Below are 27,837 nucleotides of genomic sequence, written 5' to 3' on the forward strand. Positions count from 1 at the left end.
TCCGAAGAAGTCATGATCAAACTGTATAGTGCTCTGGTCAGACCAATCCTCGAGTACTATGTCCAATTCTGGACACTGAGGCACAAAGGAGACAGCCAGTCATTGGAAGCAGTGCAGAGAAAGGAGGCAAAGCTGATCCCAAGTTTTAGAGGTCTGAGTTATGAGGAAAGATTGGTGAAACTTGGTATTTTCAGCTTTGAAAGGAGATGTCTAAGAGGTGACCTTGTTGCAGTATATAGGTTAATAAACGGTATGGAAGAGTTAGGGTTAGGTAAATGTAGAAACTTATTTCAAAGTAAATTGCATGAATATGACAAGGGGACACAAGTTCAAACTAGTAAAAGGCAAATTGTGGACTGATATCAGGAAGTTCTTCACACAGAGAGCGATCAGTAAATAGAATGGACTTCCAGGTAATTAGTTTGTGGAGGCAAAAACCCTGAAATCTTTTATGAATCAATTGGATGCCATAATTGGGAGACTTTAGGATATTTCTGGATGGATGAACCAAGAGGAGCCAAACGGCCTCCCTAATCCTTAATTCTCTTGTGGACTAAGCACAATCCTGCATCTGACTCAAAATCCAACCCTGCTGGTAAAGCATGCCCAGGAAATTCAAAATGTTACTCCGCTCATGATTGAATCAAACCACCTCACAGCTCTCTGCAGTGATCTTGGTAAACCCGAAGATAGGTACATTTCTAGACTTTCTCCCTATTGTAGCCCAGCAGTGTGGAAGTAATTAGAAGCCCCGCACATACCTAAGAAATGAGGGTCAAAGAAGTGTGGGAAATGGTTTAATTTGGGAAGAAAGTGATGTACTCAGACAGACTGAGCCAGAGGAAACTCTTCAAGAACTGGCTTCCATTCTTTTCCATTTGCCATAAACAATAACATAAATACAAAGAGAAAATCACATGGCAGCTTGCCAAACAAAAACATTGAGGGTAATGGGAAGGGTTAAATTGTGTTCCCTGTAATAACATAAAAAAGAGGACATGTCCTGACAAAAGAGTGGCTGGAGGGGCCACTGACCATTCATGTAACCTACCATCATTGATATTGCTGTAATGGAGTGAGATGCTGTTAACAGCTTATTCAAACTAAAATTCATCCTTTCATTGATGGTAAATGAACCATAAAACAAGAGCATTCGGCCCATTGTGCCTGTGTCAACTCTGCTAGAGCAATCCAAAGGTAATCCTTCTACCTAGCTCTGTCCTTTGTTTCAAATACTTATCCAATATTCCATTAAAAGATGCAGTAGTCTCCCCCTGTGGCAAAGCATTCCATTCTCCAACAACGCTCTTTGGAAATAAATTTTCCGTAACCTCTCTGATGACTCTTTTAGTGATAATTTTAGATTACTAACTCCTCATTACTGCCTCCCCAACCAGAGGAAATAGTCTTTCCCTATTCACTCTATCACTTTTAAAGCCTCTATTAAACCTCCTCTTAGCTTTGCTCCAGTGGAAATAATCCCAGTATCTCAAGTCTCTCATCAGAACTATAGTTTCCCGTCCCTGGTATCATCCTGGTGAGTCTATGCTTTACACTCTCTATGGCTTCACTGTTTTCTATAAAACCACAGTATTTTAGCTGTGGCCTAACCAATTTTTTAAAAAGTCTTCATTACTTCTTTACTCTTGTATTCTTATGTCCCTTTCTTAAAAAATGCTGTTGGTCTTTTAGCTTTATCTACCTGCACTCTCACTTTTAGGGAATTATGTGTTTGACCCCCTGTGTCTATCTGTTCATTCCACCCTTTCCATTAAGTGTATAATCCCATCCCTTGTTTTTTTCCCCCAGAATATATGTTTCACTCTTATCCACATTAAATTGCATCTGCCACCCATCTGCCATTGCTAAACCTCCTACCTTTATATCGTCAACAAATTTCAAGATTGTGTTCCTTATACCCAAGTCCAAATTGTCTATATATAACAACAAAAGTGGGCCCAGCACTGACCTCTGGTGTACATCACTTTTCAACCCTCCTCCAATCCAAGCTACATCCATTTAGCCTAACTTATTGTTTCCAGTTCATCAGCTAATTTGTTATCCTTGCTCCTACATTTCCTCTTATAACATATATGCCTGGACTTTTCCAACAAACCTCTTCTGAGACACCTTATCAAACAAATTCTGAAAGTCCATATACATTCCATCTACTGCATTCCGTAATAATCCAATCAGTTACTTAAAAAAAAACTCTTAAATTTGCCAAACAGAATTTGCCTTTAATAAATCTATGATGGCTATCCTTGATTATTCCATGCATTTCTAAATGCTTACTAACTTTATCTTGAATTATGGCAGCTGCTAGAATTAGATGCACTGTATAGCGTCAATTTTCTAATTCAGTATTTTTAAAAGCAGTTGTGTGTTCATAATATATTTTCCCACCTATAAAATAATTACATTGTACTGAATATTTACATGCATCATAGATGCCAAGTGGTCAAATTGGTCAAATCCTCTGTTCACTTCTTCCTATGAAGGACCTCAGCCAGGAAATTTCACTGGCTTTTCTCCTTCCAACCTGAGTGAAATCAAGTTAACCCTTTAGGAAACACAGACAGTAATGGAGAAAATGAAATAATGGTGTGTGTTTTATGTTCATAAAGAGAACAGTGTGATTAAGGTATTTGTTACGGTTCCTTACAGTGCCTCATGTTCACATTATAATAATTAGTGTTGAACATGAACAACAAATAACTGATGTAGTAGAAACAGGGATGGATGGGCGGCGCAGACACGATGGGCCGAAGGGCCTCTTTCTGTGCTGTAAAACTCTATGACTCTATGACTAACACATTTGTGTTCTGCAGTTTGAAAATTAAGTATTTAGCCCTCAATAGGTTAACGTCCTTTTGGATTGATAGCTGTCCTATGTGCGTTGACCTGTCTCCCTGAAGTTCTTCTTTAAAATCTTTCCTCTATAAATATCTCACAGTTTTATTTACGATGACCTCAGACGATATGGGATTGATGTGACTAATGTGGTTGTTCATGCAGAATCATCCTTCCCAGCCTCCATTGTCATCAGCAACATAAACAGCGGTTTGCGTACCATCCTTCACACAAACAGGTTTGTATGTGTTACTGTGAAAGTAACTCAAACTTGGTAACAAAACAAGGAAGGGTTTCAACTAGTCATAGGATATTAACAGATTCTTGTCATGTGCTCAGCAGTATGAGGTTGTATTATACAAGAATCTTGTCTGAGTTGTCTATCAAGTATGGATTCCTATAGGGTTCAAGTCAGAATGTAACACAGCCTTTTCAGCATCTTGAAGTTGTTCACTGGAAAGGATTTGGTTAGATTTGCACCCATTGACTACAAATGGTTGGAAATCTAGAGGATGTGACCAAACTTTCCTCTCCTATCATATAAAGTATTCCAACTCCAATTATACTTTAAATCACTACACCATCAAATATAGAATTTTAGCTTTTTAATCATAGAAATCATGGATGTTTTATTATGTTAAAGGTGCAATATAAATGCAAGTTGTTATTGTTGGAAGAAAATCTGATACAATGTAGATTGCCTCCTCCAGGAGGGGGGGAGGAGTTAAGGTAAGACTAAAAACATTGCTACATTGCTCAAATCAAAGGTACATGTACAGGTCACTAAGGTTGTAATGGTTATCAGCAATCAGGTTTGGCATCAACAACCTCCAGCATTACTTTTGCCTTTTATCATCACTGTCAGTATTTGGATGAATGGAAATGGTTTCCTCAGAGGTAAGGAGGTTTTGTGCAATCAACTGCACAGACCAGTGGTTCTGTATTTTCATTTTTATTTCACACACGGCCAAATAATACCAGATTTTCCTCATCTTTCTGTCTCCTGCCTTTGCCATTTCCCTTGGCAAAGCTTCATAACAGATGATTTTCAAAGCAGAGGTGTTAACATATCCAATGTTGTGTGGCAGCGTGTGGGAGTCACACCTTGTGCTTGCTGCATCGTGAACCTTTCCAATGGCTCGCGAACGGTCATACTGTCCGACATGTAAGATTTGTGGACACTTCAATCTTTATTGCATATATTTTAAAAAGTGCCAATGCAGAAATACTCCTTTCATGATCTTTTAACATTTTAAATAGTAAGTAACATTGCTAATGGCTCAGTGAGTGAATACAGCACTGGGTGTAGCATCAAGCTACACAGACAAAAAAGATCCAGGTCAAATGCAAACTGTGTTGAGTTTACTGATCGAGGTTGAACTGGTAGCAGGAGTGCTACAATGTACAGTTGGTCTCTGTGTCGCTAGGCACGGGAAGAGAAAACAAATCAGGTTTCCTATTCATGATCACTATCCTGTGATCCCCGCTAGAAAATGCACACATATGGATGTCAGGCGAAGACAGGTTTATGCTCAGCTTTGACAACCCCTATGATGGAAGGGCTTGTTGCTACACTCTTTAGGCTACACACATGAAGAATAGCTGTTTTGGTGAAATACCAGGGAGCAGCTGCCACCCCTGGAGTCACATTGCAACATGAGGTCAGCGGTTTGAAGATATGAGGGAGGGGAGCTCTACAGTATCAATTCCATTATCTGCAATTTCGTAATCCACCTTCCTGATTATCCACCAGAATATTTGTCACACAAAGCACACAAAAAAAAATTCTTCTCATAACGCCCCTGGTAACAGTAGTTTCTCATCTTTGACGTAAACTAACTCCACGACCCAAGAAAGATTCAGTTCAGTTTGTGATATTTATATTGCACTTGTCTTAATTTGAGTGTCTTGGGTAATGCTGTACCATACATGCAAGACCAAAATTTGGAGACTCAATTATCCAGAAATGTCCATCCAGTGAGGGCCACCTCCATTATGGAGGTTCCACTGTAATTACACACATTGAAAGTTACTCATGACTTTAGGCTGTATGTCTTTTTTCTCAGGAATGCAATAAAAAATAAATTGGAATGAATACTCTTTGTACTTTTTAACAACTGATGGAGATCCGAGATTACAGATTTCAAATGACACAAATGAATGAATGAGTGGGCTTAAATGTAGCAATAGGATCATTGTTCTAGTTTTGCCACTGATTCCTGGCACTGTATAGAAAACCTGATTTAATGCCACTGAGGGGGGAAGGGAGGTGTGACTGGGTTTGTTAGTGTGAATCTAGAAGTTCTTGGCATAACACTGTGGGGTATTGTTATATAGAATTACATAGAATGTACAGCACAGAAATAGGCCATTCGGCCCAACTGGTCCATGCTGGTGTTTATGCTCCACACAAGCCCCTTCCCACTCCCTTCATCTTTTTTATTTATTCATGGGATGTGGGTGTTGCTGGCAGGGCCAGCATTTATTGCCCAACCCTAATTGCCCTTGAGAAGCTGGTGGTGTGCCACCTTCTTGAACTGCTGCAGTCCGTGTGGTGAAGATATTCCCACAGTGCTGTTAGGGAGGAAGTCCCAGGATTTTGACCCAGCAATGAAGGAACGGTGATATATTTCCAAGCCCAGGATGGTGTGTGACTTGGAGGGGAACTTGCAGGTGGTGGTGTTCCCATGCTCCTGCTGCCCTTGTCCTTCTAGGTGGTAGAGGTCGTGGGTTTGGGAGGTGCTGTCAAAGAAGCCTCGGTGAGTTGCTGCAGTGCATCTTGTAGATGGTACACACTGTAACCACAGTGTGCCGGTGGTGGAAGGAGTGAATGTTTAAGGTGGTGGATGGGGTGTCATTCAGGTGGGCTGCTTTTTACTGGATGGTGTCAAGCTTCTTGAGTGTTGTTGGAGCTGCACTCATCCAGGCAAGCAGAGAGTATTCCATCACACTCCTGACTTGTGCCTTGTAGATGGTGGAAAGGCTTAGGGAAGTCAGGAGGTGAGATACTTGCCGCAGAATACACAGCTTTTGACATGCTCTTGTAGCCATATTATTTATGTGGTTGGTCCAGTTAAGTTTCTGGTCACTGGTAACACCCTTCTTCTCTTCTTAGGCAGTCCCTCAGAACCGAGGATGACTTGCTTCCACATTAAAAATGAGTTCGCAGGTGACTGATGAGTCCAATGCGGGACCTACAGTCTCTGTCACAGGTGGGGCAGACAGTGGTTGAAGGGGCGGGTGGGTGGGGTGCTTGGATTGACGTGTGCTCCTTGCGCTTGGCTTCCGCTTGCTCCTGGGGAAGAGACTCGAGGTGTTCGGCACCTTCCCAGATGCTTCTCCTCCACTTTGTGCGGTCTTGGGCCAGGAATTCCCAGGTGTCGGTGGGGATGTTACACTTTTTCAAGGAGGCTTTGAGGGTGTCCTTGAAGCATTTCCTCTGCCCACCTGGGGCTCTCTTGCCGTGCCGGAGCTCCGAGTAGAGCGCTTGTTTTGGGAGTCTCGTATCGGGCATGCGGACAATGTGACCCGTCCATCGGAGCTGATTGAGCGTGGTCAAAGCTTCGATGCTGGGGATGTTGGCCTGAGCAAGAACACTGACGTTGGTGCACCTATCCTGCCAATGGATTTGCAGGATCTTGTGGAGGTAGTGTTGGTGGTACCTCTCCAGTGCTTTGAGGTGCCTGCTGTACATGGTCCATGTCTCTGAGGCATACAGCAGGGCGGGTATCACTGCTGCTCTGTAGACCATGAGCTTAGTGCTGGGTTTGAGGTCCTGGTCTTCAAACACTCTCTTCCTCAGGCGACCAAAGGCTGCACTGGCACACTGAAGGCGGCGTTGGACTTTGTCGTCGACGTCTGCCCTTGTTGACAGTAGGCTCCCGAGGTATGGAAAGTGGTCCACGTTGTCCAAGGCCTTGTCGTGGATTTTGATAATCGGGGAGCAGTACTGTGTGGCGGGGCAGGTTGGTAGAGGACCTTTGTCTTACGGATGTTTAGTGTAAGGCTCGTGCCCTTGTACGCTCCGGTGAAGGTGTTGACGATGGTTTGGAGTTCGACCGCCGAGTGAGCAGACGTCGTCTGCATACTGTAATTCGATGACAGAGGATGGGACGACCTTGGATCTGGACTGGAGGCGACGGAGGTTGAACAGTTTCTTGTTTGTTCTGTAAATTAGCTCCACTCCAGTGGGGAGCTTACTGAGGGTGAGATGGCGCTTTGCAGCAAGGAAGATCGACAAGAGCGTTGGTGCGATGACACAGCCTTGCTTGACCCTGGTTCGTACGTGAATTGGGTCTGTGGTGGAACCATTGGTCAGGATCACGGCTTGCATGTCGTTGTGAAGCAGGAGGAGGATGGTGACAAACTTTTGAGGGCAACCAAATTTGAGGAGGACACTCCATAATCCCTCACGGTTGACAGTATCGAAGGCCTTTGTGAGATCAAAGAAGGCCATGTACAGCGGTTGGTGCTGTTCCCTGCATTTCTCTTGTAATTGACATGCGGTGAAGATCATGTCCATTGTGCCCCTTAGTGGGCGGAATCCGCATTGCGACTCTGGGAGGAGCTCTTCGGCCACTGGGAGAAGGTGATTGAGGAGGATTCTTGCGATTACTTTCCCTGTGGCAGACAGCAGGGAAACTCCTCTGTAATTACTGCAATCGGACTTGTCATCTTTCTTGAAGATTTCGGCGTCTCTGAGATCCCCTGGCATGCTCTCCTCCTTCCAGATAAGATAAATGAGTTCATGAATTCTCACCAGTAGTGCTTCTCCGCCATGCTTTAGTGCCTCGGCGGGGATTCCATCTGCTCCTGAGGCTTTGTTGTTCTTCAGTTGTCGGATGGCCTTTTCAACCTCATGCCGGGCTGGGGTTGTGCTGAGATGGTGGCGGGTAGCATGCTGTGGGATGGAGTTGAGGACACTCGCGTTGAAGACAGAGTTGCGGTTAGGAGGATGTTGATGGTTGGGGATTAGACGATGGTAATGCCGTTGAATGTCAAGAGTAGGTGGTTTAGACTCTCTTGTCGGAGACAATCATTGCCTGGCACTTGTGTGGTGCAAATATTACCTGCCACTTATCAACCTAAGCTTGAATGTTGTCCACGTCTTGCTGCATGTGGGCATGGACTGCTTCATTATCTGAGGAGTTGCGAATGTAACTGAACACTGTGCAATCATCAGCGAACATCCCCACTTCTGACCTTATGATGGAGGGAAGATCAGAAGTGGGGATGCACCAAGGAGCCCTAGCAAAATTGAAGTCAATGGGGATCAGGGAAAAACTCTCCACCAGCTAGAGTCATAACTAGCACAAAGGAAGATGATGGTGGTTGTTGTAGGTCAATCATCTCAGCCCAGGACATGGCTAGAGGAGTTCCTCAGGGCAGTGTCCTTGACCCAACCATGTTCAACTGCTTCATTAATGAACTTCAAGCCACATACCATCCTAACTTTGAAATATATCGCCATTCCTTTATCTTCACTGGGTCAAAATCCTGGAACTCCCTACCTAACAGCGTTGTGGGAGTACCTTCACCACACGGACTGCAGTGGTTCAAGAAGACAGCTCACCACCACCTTCTCAAGGGCAATTCGGGATGGGCAATAAATGCTGGCCTTGCCAGCGATGCCCACATCCCATGAATTAATAAATAAAAACATTTTTTTTAAAACCTTATATTCCTTTCTCCCTAATGTGTTTATCGAGCTTCCCTTTAAATGCATCTGTGCTATTTGCCTCAACTACTTCTTGTGAAAGAAAATAGAGTGAAGGATATCGGATGGTTGATACCATCAACCCATTACTTTCCCAGACTCCTGGCTGCACTTTTCTTTCACTAAGCAACATACAAAAATGTCCAGTATTCAGTTAATATCCTTACAAGGAGTATTTCTGCTTTGGCACATGTAACACTTAACCTGTGCATGACACCAAGATAAAATAATTACACTATCTTCAATAATCAATTCAACAATATGTTAAATTGCAATTTTTTAAATGGAAAAAAACCTAATTTACACATTTAATGAAAGAAAAGAATGAAGTCTGCTTTGTTTTGAAATCAAACAATCCTTACTTCTGCTGTTCAATTTCTGCCTCATGCATTTAGTGCCTGGTTATTGTATTATTCTCATGCCCACTTTTCAGATTTTTTTTTAGACTCCTAACTAAATTGAATAAATTATTATACGTGGAACTATTTTCTCCATGTGGTTTCAATTAAGTACTCGTATGACTTCAGGTCTGAATCTTACTTTTCGTGCATGTGATTTGTGTTTGGAAGGAAGTACTTGGAGCCACTTCAAACTTCTTCCCGTTGACGTTTTTGTCAGGTGGGTTTTTCACGATCAACAAGCAGGAGACGCCTGAAGGATAAAATTGGCATGACTTCAAACGTTAATAATTAAATGTTTTCTTATGATCTTTTGATAACATGGCCTTTAACCACTGACTGAATGCCAGACTGAATTTTGTGTCCAAGCCCATTTGGCTTTGTGTGTTTGTTCAGTGATAGCGGGTCTACTAATGACCTTAGCACTGGAGGAACTTTGAAATGAGTCTAAAATCTAAATTTGGATTGGATTATGAGTTTGTGGAGTACAGTAGTCCTGAAGATGCTGACCACGACATTTGTAGTACAAGTTGTATGGAGGACTGTTGATAGAGTTAACATTTACCTCAAAAAACAAATATCACTATCGCATTAGTTTTGCAAATTGGATTCCGGACACATTCTGATCTGCTATCCTGTACATGTGAGAGGTTTATTAATTGATAGGAGTCATACCTTCATGTGGAAAACTGACAAGAACCTTGTTTACTAGACACCCATCTCTGGACAGCCATCTTTGCTTCCTGTCAGCTGACTGATAGTGTAGCATGAGTGTCCAAGTACGGAGCCTTACCTTCCTGGAGAACACTGACAGGAATTGTGTTTTTTAATATCTGTCTTTGGGCAAATGCCCAGCTGTCTAAGAAGCTATTTGCCACAGCAGCACTAGTGTAGTATGGAGCCTGAGGTTCTGCCTGCACACTTGGAGGTTCACAGTGATTAGAGTGAGACACTTAAAAACAGTGAGAGTTAAGGGGCAGGGGGAAGGATTCAAGAAGGGATTGCAAGGAAGAATCTTAGAGGTAGAAGGAAACAAGGTATTTTCTATTGGTAGAGTTTTAGTTGTCGTTCTGTGAAATTTCAAATTCTTCAATGAATGTTGCAGTAATTTTGTGCATGTAAATTTTGTTAATGTTAATTTTGCATGATCCTTATTTTGATTATAAGTTAATACAGTGCATTCCTACTGTTAGTACATTTTTCTGAGTGTTTTGGATAATGTAACTTTAATCCGTGTAAGCAAATCTTTTGTTTATTGTTGGCGCATTCAAAAAATGGAACTTGTCCTATAAATCTTAATAACACTGCCAATCGCATAACACCTGTATGTGGTTATGTTTAGGAATTTACCTAATGTTACCTCAGAAGATTTTAGGAAAATTGATCTTTCACAGTACAAGTGGATTCACTGGGAGGTGAGTAGTGGCTCCAGTATCTAAATATGTCCTGTAATGGGCCCCTTTATATTATGCTGCTGCTGCTGGCATTGCTATAATGGAAATGAGAAGTTACTTTCCCAGGCTTCTCTGGAGCCAGCGGTGCTGTATTTGTTAAAATGGTCTTACAATCGCTCACTCTTTCATTTTTACCAAGGGCTCGCTTTTGCTATGTCTGAAATAGGAAAGAATGAGTACACAGGCACAGCTGGTTGAAGGAAAGGCCCAAAGTAAAAATGTGGATATGAGCTATAATTAAAATTACTTTAGTGACCCATGAACAGACATAGCCTGAACATTTTTTTTTGTTTAAAAACAGATTTTATATTGATCTGCTCTCTCTCTAACATTGTCCAAAGTTCCAGTTTGAAATCAGGATTTGATTTTGTACACAGCAATCTGCAATGTGGTTTTAAAATCACCATGATTTATAAGGTTCCTAAAAATATAGATCTTGCTATCTGAAATTGCTAATGGAAAGCATTTCAGCAATTCCTATGGCTTTAAAAAGATCTTTGTAAGGCCACATTTATGGGATCTAGTTCTGTTAATATCCAGATATTAAATCAAATCATTATATTTTCCTAAAAGAAAAACAAGGCTGGGAAATGCTGTCCACTATTATTTTCTTTCAGAGCCATGAGAAATATGGGAGATCCCACTGAGTGTGGGCAGCAGCTTTAAAAAGTCACAGTCTTTGAAAATTCTCAGTTTTCCGTCCCCGCAGCTTCTCGGTCCTGACAAGAGCCTAACACTAAAATTTGGCAATTCACACCACTCTTTACAAATATTTACCCTCCACCCCTGCAACAGGTTCCTAGCCCTGACCCCAAATTTTAGAAACATTTCCCTATCTGCATGTTCCCAACTGAACCCAGGCTAACTGTTTCAAAATGTTGCCTCCCTGCAGCTTCCCATGTGCAATCCTGGCTCCGACTTTTTAAACTTTTTTCTTCAGACCTGACTCCAGAACATGTTACTTTAAAATTTTACTTCCACCTTCTCCCAGTCCCAGTCTTCAAAAAGTTTTCTTCACCCAACCATATGTAATTCCATAGGCAATCCACTAGTCTTAGAAAAAACATTACAAAGCCGGTGATTGACTTGGATCCTGAAATTTACAACCACTTTCCAATCTACAGTTCCCTGACCAAACGACAATTAAACTCTGATTTGAGCCTTAACAACAATTATACTTTATGGTCTTAAGAGGATACAGCTGCACTTTAGCAACAGAATAATGTTTGCCCAGAATTTGCGGTCAGCGGGGAAGCGAAGGCGTTTGCCGCTGGCCCCGAAGCAAGCTTCGCATAAAGATCTCACGATCTCTGTGTCGAGAACTTCGGGTTTTCTAACGATCAATTCAAGTCAACGGAGTTTAGTGGGAATCCCCTTATGCGAGCTGCTGTGATGTCAACAAGCTGTCTAAGCAGTCGATCAAAATGTTGAATTCTCACAGACCAGGAAGTGGATAAGCTCTTAAAATTCTAACTTTTTAAAAATGTTAGAGTGAGCAAAACAAAGATTGGGGCTGTAACATGGGGAAAAGGCAAACCTGAAATAAAGATTAACAAACTTTAAAAAAATATATATACTTTTTTAAGTTTCTTAAAAATGTTAATTTTTATTAAAGTGGATAAATTTCACACTGCACAAAATTAAAATTAGTTTTTCAGGCCCTTAACCTTTGTTTAGCAGTCAATACGCTGTTAAAACCCCAGTTACACCTAATCCCTTTGGGTCTAACTTTTAGTGGGGGATTGAACAATGTAATTGCTGCGGAAGAACCGAAGTTTTCGTCAGTTTCCCTGATTTGAGTGATTTCACTGATTGCCGGCTTTGTAGGGGTGGGGTGCACAGTGCAGCCTGTGTCGACACAGTGAACGACGGACTGCAACTTCAGGATTTCCCAAATTTCAGGTCATTGTGATTATATGGTATCACACTCCATTGCTTATCTGACTCACCATGTGCAACATTGAAATGAGGTTGTCAGTTTAAAATTAAACCCTAAATAGTTGAACCCTCAACCAAATGAGTCTGATTTCTCTCCAGATGAGATACCGGGACAGGCCCAGTGAAGAAAGAACCTCTTCTGCCTGTTTGCAGGTGAATGGGAAGATGCCTCCTGTATATTCCCATGATTTCTATTTTTATTCTAGAATTTCAGCATTTGCAGCTTTTTCTTATCTCTACACAAAATGATCTGTCATTGTTTCCCTAGGAGTTTATTATTTTTACGTGTATCACTGGTAAATAACTTAAGAATTTTTAGCCATGCAGCTTAAAATTTCACATTGCAGATCTTATACCACTAGGTACCTGCTGGTGGCGCTGCTGAACTTGCTGTTCCCTGTAGCGCCATCAGCAGGCGGTTTATGATCCTGCATCATTGATTTTGGACTGATGCATTCTTGATTTTGCACATCTATCATTCATTTGGGATTTTTTAAAACTTTATATCTATAGTGAACAGTGGGCAATCAAATAGCCAGCAGCTTTTTAACGGTGATGGTGTCACTCTTCATCCCCTTCCAATAGTCTTCCAGGGTTACATCAGTAGAAATATATTGGGCCAGATTTTTCTGGAGCGGGGCATCTTGTGGCATGCCCCGTTACAGGAAACTTTGTGCTATCCGGCACCGACGGGACCGAGCTGTTGCCGTTCCCTCAAAACTGCCGGACACTCCAGCGCTAATGTTGAAACATACGGAGATTTTCAGCTCCGTGTGAATCAACAAACCCTGTTGGCTTCTAAACAGTCGGCAAGCGTCTCTGTAGCGTCTCTAGCTGAAGCTGTTGCTTAGCTACAGACCTTGCAGAGCTTGACTGTTGAGAAAAAAGCAACGAAAAGAAAAAAAACGGCTCCTGATTTTTGCCGGTGGCTCGAGCTTGCCGGACACTTAGCCTCCGGATAACACAAAGTTTCCTGTAATTAGATTTACAATTGCATGTTTAGGTTTTAAAACATTTTGCCCACAAAGTTGCTGCAAGTGTGAGCTGATAACAGCACAGCCAGGGCATCTGGGACCTCGGTGAACAATGGGACAAACAATATATCGCCTTAACTAATGAAATTAAAGGATTGAAAAATAAACAGAGGAAGGAGTGAGAAGGAGAGTGAATTGGAATGGGTGGATTCAATGTCAAATCAGGTATAGAAAGATAAATAAAGAAAGGGAAAGAAAGTTGGATTAAGAGAGCGAGGAAAAAGAGACAAAGGAAGAATAAGATTTAAAAAAATTAAAATTTGACATTTCTAAAATCTCCCACAATTCACAACCTGATGGAATGAGACACCAAACTTTTAATTGTTCACTTTCTGGGCAAGAGAGGTTGATTGGCAGTCATTACATCATTAAAAGAGTATTTACGTTGTTAATTACTAGACTTAACGTTCTGTTGCGCAATTAATGTACAAATGCAGCAACTTAATGAAAATCACGGGGAGGTTAATGGCGAAATGCCGTTTTTGTGAAGCTGGCGGCGGAGCAGCGCATATCGGCCAGCAACTTCTGGCGATTTGCAATTCACGTGTATCTCTTCCTCACCACAAGTTGCTGGCCGATTTGCACATTAATAACGGCGTGTGTCATTCACATGCTGTAATTTGTTCAGCAAATTCTGGGCCATAGTGTTATTACAAACCATTTGCTTCAGTGACTAACCCTGTCAATCTGTTTTGTTTGTTGGGAAGTTGTTATCCTTCAATTAAGACATGCAACACCTTCTCCCCAGGCCTCATTTTTCCTCCCTTCCACATCTTTCTTCTATACAGCGGGGTATACAGCTCCAATAGCAAAAGATAGATAACCTGCTTCCAGCTTCCCATCAAAGCTCTTAACGAGTTACGAGAAGTAGACTGATAGAGACAGAGACACTCTCTCAGGTTTTTTGCTCCATTCTGTGGGGATATGGCTGGCCTGTGCTCAGTGACTCTTCAGACATTGTGCTTAAATGGGGGCCTCAACACTGTAAAGGATTGAACCTGTGTCACTTTGCTTCACGGCTTCAATATCTAGAACCAACCCAATGCCCCGTTATTCTCTCTTTTAAACAATAAGCTATATTAAGAGATAATTCCTACCTCACCCATTTTGTCTCTGCTAATGCTGCTCTTGATTTGCTTTCTTTTTGATTACTGTCTTCTACTAGGAGGGCTAGCATCTCACTACCATTTTACTAAGATTTGAAACTTGGTGCGTGGGGAAACCACAATTGTAAATGTGGTCCCTACTGCCCCAAGATACAAATGGTAGTATGTCTGTGTGATGCTTTATTGGTGCAGTGAATAAAACATGAAATCAGTCATAGTCGTAGAACAGAGTACAGTGATGGGTGGCATTGCTAGAGATTATTAGTTATCACCATATCTGTGAATGATCCAACTGTTGCCTTGTTGCTGTCTCCTCTCTTTTTTGTGGGAAGGTATGTTAACCTTCAATGGATCCTTCTAAAAGTAGAAGCTTACCGTAAAAGTTTCAAATGTTGCCTCTCGTGTCCTTGTATGTCAGTATGTTTTATTTTAAAATTACAAAATGTCAACAACAACAGCATGCATTTGCACAATTGTCATTGCTGTCTAGGGCAGAAATGCATCTGAGCAACTTGCTATGATACAGCAAGTCGAGCAGTACAATGCCACTGTACCAGCAGAGCAGCGAATTACCACCTCTGTGGAGATTGAGAAAACAAGAGAAGAACTCTACCAGCTCTTTGGGCATGGAGATGTGGTATGTTTTACTTTAGAAATGTGAAAGAAAAAGGGCCATTATATGATCTGGTTAATTAAACTGGCCTGTTTATTTAACATTAATAATACTTGCATTTATATAGCATCACATTGCATTACAACATCTCAAAAGTACTTCACAGAATGAATTACTTTTAAAGTGCAGTGATTGTTGTTTTGTGGACGAACACAGCAGCTATGCAGCACCAGAAAAACCCCACGATCAGCAATGATATGAGTGAGCAGTTGACCTGGGTTTTTATGTTGTATTAATTGATGGGGTGAGGAGGGGGGTGATGTTGGTCCAGATAGCTGATCAAATTCATCACCTTCTTGCAATAGCATCATTCTTAATGCACACCTAGGCTGCCAGAATGGGCTTGTATCTCATCTGAAGGATGCCACTTTTAACAATGCAGCAATGTCTAAGAAATAGGAGCAGGAGTAGGCCATTTGGCCCTTCGAGCCTGCTCCGTCATTCAATAAGATCATGGCTGATCTTCTACCTCATCTCCACTTTCCTGCACTATCCCCATATCCCTTGATTCCCTTAATATGCAAGAATCTATCGACCTCTGTCTTGAATATACTCAACGGCTGAGCCTCTACAGCCCTCTGGGGTAGAGAATTCCAAAGATTCACCACCCTCTTGAGTGAAGAAATTGCTCCTCATCTCAGTCCTAAATGGCTGACCCCTTATTTTGAGACTGTGACCCCTGGTTCTAGACTCCCCAGCCAGGGGAAACATCCTCCCTGTATCTACCCTTTCTAGCCCTGCAAGAATTTTGGATGTTTCAATGAGATCACCTCTCATTCTTCTAAACTCTAGAGAAGATAGACCTAGTCTACTCAATCTCTCCTCATAGGACAATCCCCCCATCCCAGCAACCAGTCTGGTGAACCTTTGTTGCACTCCCTCTATGGCAAGTATATCCTTCCTTAGGTAAGGAGACCAAAACTGTACACAATACTCCAGGTGTGGTCTCACCAGGGCCCTATATAAATTGCAGTAAGACGTCTTTACTCTTATACTTAAATCCTCTTGTACTAAAGGCCAACATACCATTTGCTTTCCTAATTGCTTGCTGTACCTGCATGTTAACTTTCAGTGATCTGTGTAGGACACCCAGGTCCCCCTGAACACTAACATTTCCCAATCTCTCACCATTTAAAAAATACTCTGCTTTTCTATTTTTCCTACCAAAGTGGATAACTCCACATTTCTTCACATTATATTCCATTTGCCATGTTCTTGCCCACTCACTTTGCCTGTCTCTATCCCCTTGAAGCCTCCTTGCATCCTCCTCGCAACTTACATTCCCATCCAGCTTTGTATCATGAGCAAACTTGGATATATTACATTTGGTCCCCTCATCCAAATCATTGATGTAGATTGTGAATAGCTGAGGCCCAAGCACTGATCCTTGCGGTACCCCACTAATGCAGCCTGCCAACCCGAAAATGACCCGTTTATTCCTATTCTGTTTTCTGTCCATTAACCAATCCTCAATCTGTGCTAGTATATTACCCCCAATCCCATGAGCCCTAATTTTGTTTATTAACCACTTGTGTGGCACCTTATCGAATACCTTCTGAAAATCCAAATACACCACATCCACTGGTTCCCCTATATCTATTCTGCTAGTTACAACCTTAAAAAACTCTTAACAGATTTGTCAAACACGATTTCCCTTTCATAAATCCATGTTGACTCTGTCCAATCCTATTATTATTTTCTAAGTGCCCTGTTACCACGCCCTTAATAATAGATTCTAGCAATATCCCTATTACTGATGTCAGGCTAACTGGTCTGTAGTTCTCCGTTTTCTCCCTCCCTCCTTTCTTAAATAGTGGGGTTACATTTGCTACCTTCCAATCCGCTTGAACCGTTCCAGAATCTATGGAAATTTGGAAAATGACAACCAATGCATCCACTATCTCTATCGCCACCTCTTTCAAAACCCTGGGAGGCAGGCCATCAGGTCCAGGGGATTTATTGGCTTTCAGTCCCATTAATTTCTCCAGTACTTTTTTTTTTTTTACCTAATACTAATTTCTTTCAGTTCCTCATTCTTGCTAGACCCTTGGTTCTCCACTATTTCCGGGAAGTTTTTTGTGTCTTCTTCCATGAAGACAGACACAAAGGCCGCGATTTTGCACCTGGAGGCGGGATGATGGTGAGTCCGCTGGTCGGTGGGTTCCGGACCTGCTCCCGGTTCCCACCGCCCTGCAGTTGAAATTTTACATTGATTGGCCTCGTTAATGCTAATGTGCGGGTTCTCCAAGGCAATTGCTGGGTGCGGGTCAGCTGCTCGCGTCTGAGGAAGCGATGCTGGACTGATTATTTAAAAGAGGCCATGTCCCCTCTGCAGATTCATTTCCATTTTGTTCCCTACAGTGCTGGCTGTTGCAGGTATGGCAGCGCAAAAACCTAAGGCTGCTCCCCGCTTCGATCAGGACTCCCTCTATGCTCTTGTGGAGGGAGTAAGAGGATGTAAGGAGGTCCTCTTCCCTGGAGATGGAAGGAGGAGGCCTCCTCAGCATACCAAGGCAGCTTGGTTGCAAATTGCTGATGAGGTCAGTTTGAGGTTGTTCTGCATACGCACCTGGGTGCAGTGTCGCAAGAGGTTTAATGATCTGTTGTGATCAGCAAAAGTGAGTATAACATCACACTTACCTTCCATCTGCCTCCCATCTCTTCTCATCCCCATCACTCTGCATTGGCAACCTTCCCCTGCACATCCCAACTCATTCTAACATCCCTTGCACCCTCACCCATCCCTCTCTTTCTCTGTACAGAATCACGTCACCATCTTACTGTGCACCACTCACACTCTTATGCAGTGCTAACAACTATGCACAGGGAGGGAACTTGGTTTGTGCACCTCACTCCTTCATAGTCTCCCTCTAAACATCTATGTCATCCATTCTTTACACTCACTCCATCAATCTCTCTCAAACTCCACTTGTGTCTCTCATTACAGGAGAAGAGAGCCCACAATAAAAGGGAGAGGGGGAGGACAGGAGGCGGCCCACCATCCCTGGTGCACCTAAGGAGCGCTGAGGAAGCAGTCCTGGAGATCGTCGGAGGTGCAGAGGAGCTGGAAGTGGGGGACGGAGAGACGGGCGTAGAAGAGCAAGCTGGTGACAGAATTGATTTCCAGCCCTCTGATTTAGCATTCATGAGTGACTAATATGGGAGATGATGTTCATAGAGATTGAGTGCTAAGCATCTGCCCAATGCGATGTGTCTGAACATACATTTCACTTGTCTAACTCATGCCTTTGCTCCCCCACAGGACCATCGAGAGCCCCGCTCCCCACTGTCCAGGAGGAAGAGCAGGAGCACTCCTCAGAGGAAGTACCAGCCTCTGAGGGAGCAGCATCACTAGCATTCAGCGCACCCAGCACCAGCGCAGAGACGCACACTTCAGTGGGTTTTTTGCGAGATAGGTGTTGTCACTTGGTGTATCACAGCTCACAAGTGAGCAGGAACAGATGTTGGAGACAGGTTCAGCAGTGGAGAGTCCTCGTCGGAGGATGCAGGGCTCTCCCAGCTCTGCTCAGCTGCATGTAAACGCTGAGCCTCTGGGGCCATCCAGAAAGAGAGCGGTGCTGGAGCTTCAGGAACAAGTGCAGGAGGCTCTGAGTGGGTTTGCTTCCACGGTAACTGCGAGTGTGCAGAGAATGGAGGAGCCCATCTTAAATATTAGCAATGCCATGGTGAACGCTATGGGCAATCTAGGTGCCGCCATGGAAAGGATGGCAACCTCCATGGAGGACCTAACTCGCCAGACACAAGCCAACATGGTGGCTCTTCTAGATAGATGGTCAGCTGTGGAGGATAGAAGGCCATCTATTGTGGAGTGGAACCAGAGGCACATGGATGTCCTTGTTATGAGTACTGTCAATACTGAGATGGGTCCACATGACCCCACCGATGTGCAGCAAGGTGCTCTCCAGCAACTTGCTAGCAGTGAAGTGCGGGTGACCCATGAGAGGGATGGTGGTGTTTGAGCATGAGGAAGTGGGGCTCCTCTCCACGCGCTCACGCTCCCTTGCCACGGCCGAGCCCTCGGTCAGAGTCCCATCTGCCTGAGCCAACAGAGATGGCCGAGTCTGCCCTGCACAGCCGCAGGAGGAGCAGACTTTGGCGGGGCCCTCCAAGGCTCGCAAAACCAGCCAAAGGTGTCTAAGCAGAAGCAGCAGGGAAGTGAGCAGGCTGCCTCCACATATGCTGAAGCCACAGGGGTCTCACAACGTAGAAGCAGGAAGATGTCACATTAATAATCACAAGGGTTCTCACTTGGGTGTTATGATAGATTTATTTGTAAAGTTTCTGTTCTTTGCCAATATTGTAATAAATTGATGCCGAACGAAGATTTGGCATCGTTGCCATCTGTCTGCTGGCAATTTGAGGCGGCATAGTTTAGGGTAAGTGCGCCTTTAAATCCAGCAATGCAGCTTACAGTGGATCGATAGTGCACAACACATACTTGCATTCTAAAGACAGAATATGCCCCCCAAATTATTCAACCACCAACCTCACAGATTTCTAAATGACATGATTTGAGAGTGCAGCTTTGACACGGCAGTTGCAGCTGTGAAGTCTCCAGCTCGCTGGTGTTCACGCCTCACTTACCTGGCGTGTTGTTGGAATGTCGTGAAACCCGACCCAGAAGCTGGAAAATCTAAAACCCTGTGAAAATAGCTCTAAAGTACCACTTAATAGGCAGTTAAGTGCCTTTAATCCCTTTCCCGCTGCTTGGTGTCAGGACCGTTTGCAAATCGGAGTCCCAACACTCGGGAAAGATGCGTGGAGGCGGTATCACGGCAGGTTCGGAACCCGCCGTCAATCATTGCGAATTTAACCTCTGACCTGCCTCCAATCCCACCCTCTGAGCGCCGGCAAAATTCCGGCCAAAGTATTTGTTTAATTTCTCTGCCATTTCCTTATTCCCCATTATAATTTCTCCTGTCTCAGCCTGTAAAGGACCCACATTTACTTTTGCTAATCTTTTCATTTTTACATACCTATAGAAGCTTTTACAGTCTGTTTTTATGTCTCTCGCTAGTTTACTCTCATAGTCTGTTTTCCCTTTCTTTATCAATTTCTTGGTCCTCCTTTGCTGAATTCTAAAATCCTCCCAATCCTCAGGCTTACTGCTCTTTTTGGCAACATTAAAAGCCTCTTCCTTTGAACTAATACTATCTTTAACTTCTCTTGTTAGCCACGGTTGGACCACTTTTCCTGTGGGGTTTTGTGCCTTAAAGGAATGTATACTTATTGTAAATTATGTATTAATTCTTTAAATGCTAGCTATTGCTTGTCTACTGTCATACCTTTTAATGTAGTTTCCCAATTTACCTTAGCCAACATGCCCCTCATACCTACGTATTTTGCTTTGTTTAGATTTAAGCCCCTAGTTTTGGATTTAACTAAAAGGCCTAGAAATTCAGTGGCGCCAAGCTTGCCTGGGCGCCGGAATTACCGCTGCGAACGGAGCCACTTGCGCCATCCCGATATTCAGTTTCAGCGCCCCAAACGGAAGCGGGACGCTGCTCGAGGCGCCCTGCGTCCCTCTTGGGGCGCTGCAACTGAATATCGCAGCGCAACGTGCCACAGCGCCACACGCTGCGGCACGGCACGCTGCGGTACATGCCGGCCTTCCTCCCCTTCTTAAAGGGGAGGGGCCTGCACCAGCGCAATCGGAGATCGCGAGTGCCGGCAAAAGAGCCCGGAACCGAGGAGAAGTGCCGGGCTCTTGGGACACAGCCGGCACTGCCCGGGGGGGGTGCTCAGGAGGCCGGGGGCGGCAGCGCGAGGAGGTGCTGGCAGGCGGCCAGCAAAAAAAATGGCCGCCCCGCACCTCCCCTTTAATTAGCGCCACTACCGCCGCAGGTAGGCCCCCCTGACCCGGTCGCAAATTGCGACCGGCATTACAGCGGGGGGGCGCGACCAAATATCGCGATTGGGGCAGTAGCGGGGCGCTGCGCACACCGATGACATCATCGGTGGCGGCACAGCGCTACAGGCTAACGCCGCCATTAGCGCCCCGCTAAATTTCACGGGAGGCGTGGCCAGTGGCGCTAAACCCACTAAGTGCACTCTTTGGGCGCTAACTGGTGGTGCAGCCCACTGAATTTCTAGGCCAAACACTTTCAAACTCAATATAAAATTCTAATCTTACATTATGGGCTTAAATCCTGCTATGGGTGCAAACACTTAACCTTCAGGAGTGAAGAGTCTGCCAACGAATCCAAATTTGTCACTGCGGAGGGTGAAGAGCCAGAATAGCCTTATCTTATTTTTGTCTTGATATTACATATAAATAATATAATGGCCCGGATTTTCCGTTCCCCATGACAGCGTACACACAGCGCACGCTGTCGTTGGCCTTGTAAAAGGCCCCGCAAGTTCCGGGTTTCTGCAAGTGCTGCGCATTCGCGAAAACCTGGAACTTGTGATCTGTCAAGGTTCACCTCGATCATGCTAACCAACCCAGAAATCACTTTCACTGGCACAGATTAGCCCAACTACTGCCCAGCAAATGCCCACAAAACCCTTAGCCTGGTAAAGGCAGGTTAGAGCCTGCTTTCACCAGCATAAGGGTAAATATAAATGTTAAATTAAAAATCATACAAAAACATTTAAAATTAGTTTATGTAAATTTTGGCCCAGGTTAAAATGTTTAAAAATGTAATTTTTTGAAAAATAATTTTATTGTAAAGGGACTTTTAATTAAATTTGAAAATAGGAACATTTATTTTTATTCCAGTTGTGTAAATGATTGAGTTATTTGGGGATTGGATTCATGCTTATGGGGATTCCGTTCGTAAAGAGAATCCCCAAAAGCATATGAGGAATCTTCCTTTCTGATAGGAGGACCTAGCCCATGTGATTCCAGGAACGCTTCTGACCCACCTACGTCCCCGGCCTCAGCAATGGCTATGCCAATAATGGCCAGCTCCATGCCGGCGCGCCTGTCCCCCTCCGATTAGCTCCTACTCTGGTTGTGTACCACCTTGCCCTGAAAGAAAGAGGGAAGTGTGTCAGTGAGTGTCATGCAATCTGTTTGGCTGATGTGGCTGTCATGGTTGAATAGCTGTCAGTGTGTGAAAGCTGTGAGATGCGGGTGTAAGGCTTGCAGCAGTGCTAAGTGTGTGAGGGTGAGGTGAAGCATATGAATGTTAGGTATGAGTCGTGATTGATAGAGATTGTTGGTAGGTGAGTGATGGGGATGTAATGAATTAAACAGTGGCTGAGGCTAGTAGGTAGGATGTGGTATTTGAAGATGCATTCACTGACCTTAACAACTCATGTGAGGTCATTGAACTTCTTGCAGCACTGCATCCAGGTCCTTGGGGCTTGACTGCTGGCAATGACCTCCACGGCTACCTGCTCCCACTGCCTATTGACCATGGGGTGAATCGTAACTCCCCAAAACAGGTGGATTGATGCCGTGTCAGAGGTTAAAATGCCAAAAATCTGGAACAGGAACCGAACCCACCCACCTCCGATTTTAACGGAGGTGGGATGAGGGGCGGGTGACCGATCCGCTCGTGAGAAGCAGGTTGGTCATTTAAATATTATAATTAGGCTGCCTGCCTTCATTTTAACACTGATTCTATTTTTAACCATAGCAGCTGGGTTTCCTGGGCCTCGGGAAACTCGGCAGCTGAAAGCAGGCCAGAAGGGTTGAATCCATGAGGTAAGTGCCTTTACAGCACTGCTTTTGGACCAGAAGGAGCAGGAGTGCTCCAGGCCCCACAGGCTACCCAGTAAACTTCCCCCGACCCCCGTGATCTGTCTACTCCCCCGAGCACCATCGGACCTGCCCTCCCTGCAATTGGGACCCCCCCCCACCCCCGGACCACCATTGGAACCCCCCCGAATTCCCCTTCCTTCCCCGATCTGGAACCCGCCATAGTCCAGACCCCCCCCCCATGCCCCCATGAACTCTCTCGCTCCCCCAATACACCTGCAGTCATTTAAAAAAAAAAGTAATTTATTATGTCTAAAAAGGGGGTTTAAAAATAAAATCTACACAATTTACTTAAAGCTCAAAGCCTTTTCAGGAGATTGAACAGATCTTAATTATATGAAGTCATATGAAAACATATTGCTGGCTACCTGCTCTCGTAGGCTTCAACCTTGTGAAACAGGCTTCCCGCCCGAAAGGCCTCCAGCCTGTCAGTCAGGCTGCCTGTGGGCAGGAACCCCACTCTCAGGAGCCCTGCAGTTAAATTCTGCAGGACATTCGGGAAACCCATTCTTCCGGGTTTCCCGACCTCACAACAGCCCCCCGCATGGAACGTGCCTCCAGGCTAAAATCCAGACCCGTGTGTCTGGAGGGCTTCCTCCCCCCCTCACCTCCTGCGGATACAGGATGTTTCTCTTCCTTTCCACCTCCTCCATCAAGACCTCAAGTGCAGTGTCCGAAAACCTTAGAGCTTGCTCTCTCCCCTGTTGTGCCATTCCTCACACTTTCCCAGGTCAGAATCTCTTCAACCAAGACGCCCAGCACCTGCTCCAGCCACAATGCACCTTCCCTTTAAGAGATGCAGGCTAGCTTTAACAGGTGCTAGCCTCTCACGATATCGGCCCCCTGCTGATGCGTCCAGCCAATGAGCAGTGTGGTTAGCGCTAGCTGGACACAGAGATCATATAAATGAGCAGGCAGTACGAAGTTGACATGCTGCCTGCATTGCAATCAATGGGCACAGGTTAATTGCGCATCCCGATCCCCGTGCCCATTTTCAGGGGCTATCCAGTTTAGGCCCCTATGTCACTGTAAAAGATAGCTGTGCTGTGGTGAGAAGGAAGTTAAGTAAAAACACATGCAGTATCAGACCTTGAAGGTGTATCATAAAAAGTAGTAGAGAATGTAGGCAGGAAAAATATCTTCAATGTCTTGTTTCATTTTGGACCTGTATAGTTTAAAGGGACAGTTAAAGAAAAAGCAGACTAAGGATGTGAAGCTTAAGCTGTATAAAGGCTATTAATGATAGTGTTTAGAAATGTCACTGAGATTTCTAACAAGAATAGTGGGTGGAGCATCGATTTTCAGAAAGTAGGGATATCTCTAAGACAGCAGAATGTGGAGTGCAGTTTGTAAGAGACTATATAATGTACATTAGGATGCTGTTCATATCATTGTGGGGAGCTGTAGAAAGGCAGAGAAGAGCTAAGCAGCATATTTTCAGTAGTCATTACTATGTTTATTACTAAACATCTGAAATGAGCCCCAATACAAATATTTCTACAATAAGAGAATAAAATCCATCAAACTAAGCAATGCTTGCTTGCTTTCAAGATAAACATACTTTTTTTTTGTGTGTGCACACCTTAGGTTTTTGTCAGCAAAGATATTGCCAGACATTTTGGATTTAATTCAGCATCAGAAGCAGTAAAAGGACTTTACAACCGGGTAAAGCCTGGGTGAGTACAACCAGAGATCGAAATTCAAATGCATTTTCTGTCACATTGCATTGATATAAATAGGATTTTAGACATAAATATATAATGTAAATAGGGCTTTATTACCACAGTGCCATCTGTTCTCAAAGCCATTGCAACAAGCCTCTGTGGTCAAGTATCTGCAACAGTGTGAACATGCTGGACCTCAGACCTTGTCTCAGTGGAACCTGGTGCAAACTACGTAGAATTACATAGAATATACAGCCATTCAATGCAACCAATCCATGCCATTGTTTATGCTCCACTTGAGCCTCCTCCCATCCTTCCTCATCTAACTCTATTAGCATAACCCTCTATTCCCTTCTCCCTCATATGCTTATCTAGCCTCCCCTTAAGTGTACCTATACCATTCGCCTCAACCACTCCTTCTGGTAGCGAGTTCCACATTCTCACCACTTTCTGGGTAAAGAAGTTTCTTCTGAATTCCCTATTTGATTTCTTGGTGACTATCTTATATTGATGGCCTCTAGTTTTGCTCTTCTCTACAAGTGGAAACACTCTCTCTCTGTCTACTCTATCAAAACCTTTCATAATTTTAAAGACTACTATTGGGTCACCCCCTCAGCCTTTCTTTTCACGAGAAAAGAGACCCAGCCTGGTGATCCTTTCCTGATGGGTATAACCTCGTATTTCTGGTAACATCCTTGTAAATCTTTTATCCACCCTCTCCAGTGCCTCTATATCCTTTTTGTAATATGCTGACCAGAACTGTACACAGTACTCCAAGGTTCAATACAAGTTTAGCATAACTTCACTACTTTTCAATTCCGTCCCTCTAGAAATAAACCCTAGTTCCTGGTTTACTTTTTTATGGCCTTATTAACCTGAACTATTAAGGTGCTCTGACACCAATCTCTTTGCTTTATTGTACTTTTTCAGATAGAGGATTAGAAATGGAATTATCATTGAAAGAACAAAATTATGCTATTATGGCTGTAGACTTGATTTTCTTTTTAACCTTTAGTGCATACCTAATCTGTGCATGGGCTGAGAAAGGAGCTGACGCAATGGGTCCTGACGGAGTGTTTCATTCAAATGCCTTTCCTCCTGAAAAGCTCGTGGATACTCTTGGAGCTGGAGATACATTCAATGCGTCTGTATTATTCTCACTGTATAATGGTGGGTCTGTGTTTGATGACTTTAATATCTAGTTTTATTTTTTGGGGAGGTGGGTAGTCACATTTTGTGTGGATGGTGGGTTGTATTTTAATGAAGCTAAGTCATCTTTAAGAAGAAAAAACTTTATCCAAATGTAGAATTGTTTTTTTGTGCACATTCTTTTGAGTTTACATTTCTCTAGTGAATGTTAAGACCACCAATGACTATTTAAAATGAACACAGCACAACATTGCCCATAAATTTTTATTCTCCCTAGGTAGGTAAAGTTACAATGTACCAGCACATTGTGCCAGGGACAGGTAAATTGCATATCTACACTGGTGAGTCCCCCATCTCAGCCTGGCTGCCAGGGAAGAGGGGAGGCAAAATGCTTTCCGAGAGAGAGATAATCAGAGAACAAATTATCTGATAGATTAAATAGGTTAGCTACTTCTCCCCTTGCTTAGGCTAATAGTGTTTTGAATGAGGATGGGGTTAAGGAGGGCAAACAAACCTTCAAAAATGGAGACTTTTTTCCTTGCCCTTTTTCTTTCTTGAAGGCAAGACTTTGTGTGATATGGTTCCTTGGGCAGCACTTTGCTCAAGTAGGCATTCTTCATGTGTGAGCTTGGAAAGTGGGATGAGTTATTTGATTGTGAGAAACACTGCAGTTAAACTTGACCCTGTCCTCACCCAGATGCCCATATATGAGATTTTTTGATCAGAAACCACTGGATCAGGAGTGGAACAGTGAATGAATTTTCCTCTCCTTAGCCAGAGTAACTGAAGCTAATTGTAGTTTGCTCCTAATCGCACCCTGCCTGAGATTAGTTAACTGAGTGCAAACCAAGGCCTTGGACCTTCCTGGTTTAAATGGCTTAGTATCATATTGGGCATTGTATTTACATACTAAGCAATGGGAAAGCTATTTTGTGTGATTCTATAACCCTGCCATATGATCTTGTTACTCCGTGTTTATATTGACAATGTCCTGATTAGAATATGACTTAAAAGTAAAAAAAAGTCACAAAAGTGTTTAATTTTTAAAGTTATGTGTATACATTTTGATTCATAATGCTATATGATGACTAGCATGACACTCCGTGCTGTGATTTTCCTACAGGCAAGTCTATCCAGGAATCACTGACGTTCGGTTGCCAAATTGCAGGAAAAAAGTGTGGGATTCAAGGATATGATGGAATTGTCTGAGAAAACTCAAAAGATGTGTTAGAGGAATAAATAGCCATATATGATAGAAATGAGAAAAGTGTTCAGATGAACCTAGATATTGACTAGCGCACCCATTTGATATGCAAATAGATAAACATGGTTTTGATCATTTTCTTTGAATAAAAAAAAATTAAACAATATAATTAAATCCTTCACACGAGAACATAGGAATTGCTAGATGAAGAAAGACCATGGTCTGTCTACCTTCTACCATCCTGGTAGTCGCATGATATAACAATAATGGAGTTGTTGACTAATCATGGCACTCAATCTCTATCAATTAGTCTACAACAGACCCAGACATGAGGCGAGGAAAATCCCCAGTGGTGGAACGCTTTAGGAACCATGAATATATGAAAATGGAAGTGTGCAGTGTAGTAACTCCACTTAACTTTGGTTTCTGGACCTAAAGAGGTCACTGGATGACTTGATATGTAGTTGGTTGATGAAAACTGAGTTTAATATTTTAGTCATGCATGATCATTTAATTATGTGTTTGAATGAGAGCAGTTTTTTGTAAATATTGTAGTTTAATAAACTGGAGGATCATGCTGAATGTTGGTAAGATTTGGTAAATCCAAGAGATTATTTGGTACAAAGAGCTTCACCCAATTTTTTTCTGTGGAATTCTAGCATGGAAAGGTGGGAATGTTAGTAATAAAAACAAATTAGCTATTTATTATTTTAAACGTTTGATAGATCAATCATTTTGAAATTGCACATATTGCCTTCCATTTTTACAAAAATGTCATGTCAAAATTACAACTGCAGCAGCGATAACCAATTCACAATATAGCTACTGGTCCACTATGTCACATTTCCTATTTCTTACCTGAGATCCAGTATTGAAAATGCTAAACTCTATGGGGGAGAAATTGGGTATGTTGCGCACC

General features: G+C 43.3%; 1 protein-coding gene across 6 annotated transcripts in view; it reads left to right on the forward strand.

The window, feature by feature from the left end:
- Window positions 1–27,621, forward strand: part of khk (ketohexokinase) — a 45,205-nt gene extending 17,584 nt beyond the window's left edge. Inside the window, exons 4-10 of one of the 6 annotated variants that reach the window (XM_085998738.1) lie at window positions 2,957–3,091; window positions 3,884–4,018; window positions 10,310–10,382; window positions 14,990–15,136; window positions 24,489–24,577; window positions 25,581–25,735; window positions 26,838–27,621. In XM_085998738.1, the coding sequence (XP_085854864.1) occupies window positions 2,957–3,091; window positions 3,884–4,018; window positions 10,310–10,382; window positions 14,990–15,136; window positions 24,489–24,577; window positions 25,581–25,735; window positions 26,838–26,923 (820 nt within the window). In that variant the 3' untranslated portion in view covers window positions 26,924–27,621. The remainder of the gene's footprint in view (window positions 1–2,956; window positions 3,092–3,883; window positions 4,019–10,309; window positions 10,383–14,989; window positions 15,137–24,488; window positions 24,578–25,580; window positions 25,736–26,837) is intronic. The other 5 variants (XM_085998733.1, XM_085998732.1, XM_085998736.1 and 2 more) reach the window with 5 other exon arrangements.
- Window positions 27,622–27,837: the final 216 nt, after the last annotated feature.

Source organism: Somniosus microcephalus, chromosome 10, assembly GCF_052327205.1.
Source record: "Somniosus microcephalus isolate GS21.2 chromosome 10, FLI_Smic_1.0, whole genome shotgun sequence".
Classification (NCBI taxonomy): Eukaryota; Metazoa; Chordata; class Chondrichthyes; order Squaliformes; family Somniosidae; genus Somniosus; species Somniosus microcephalus.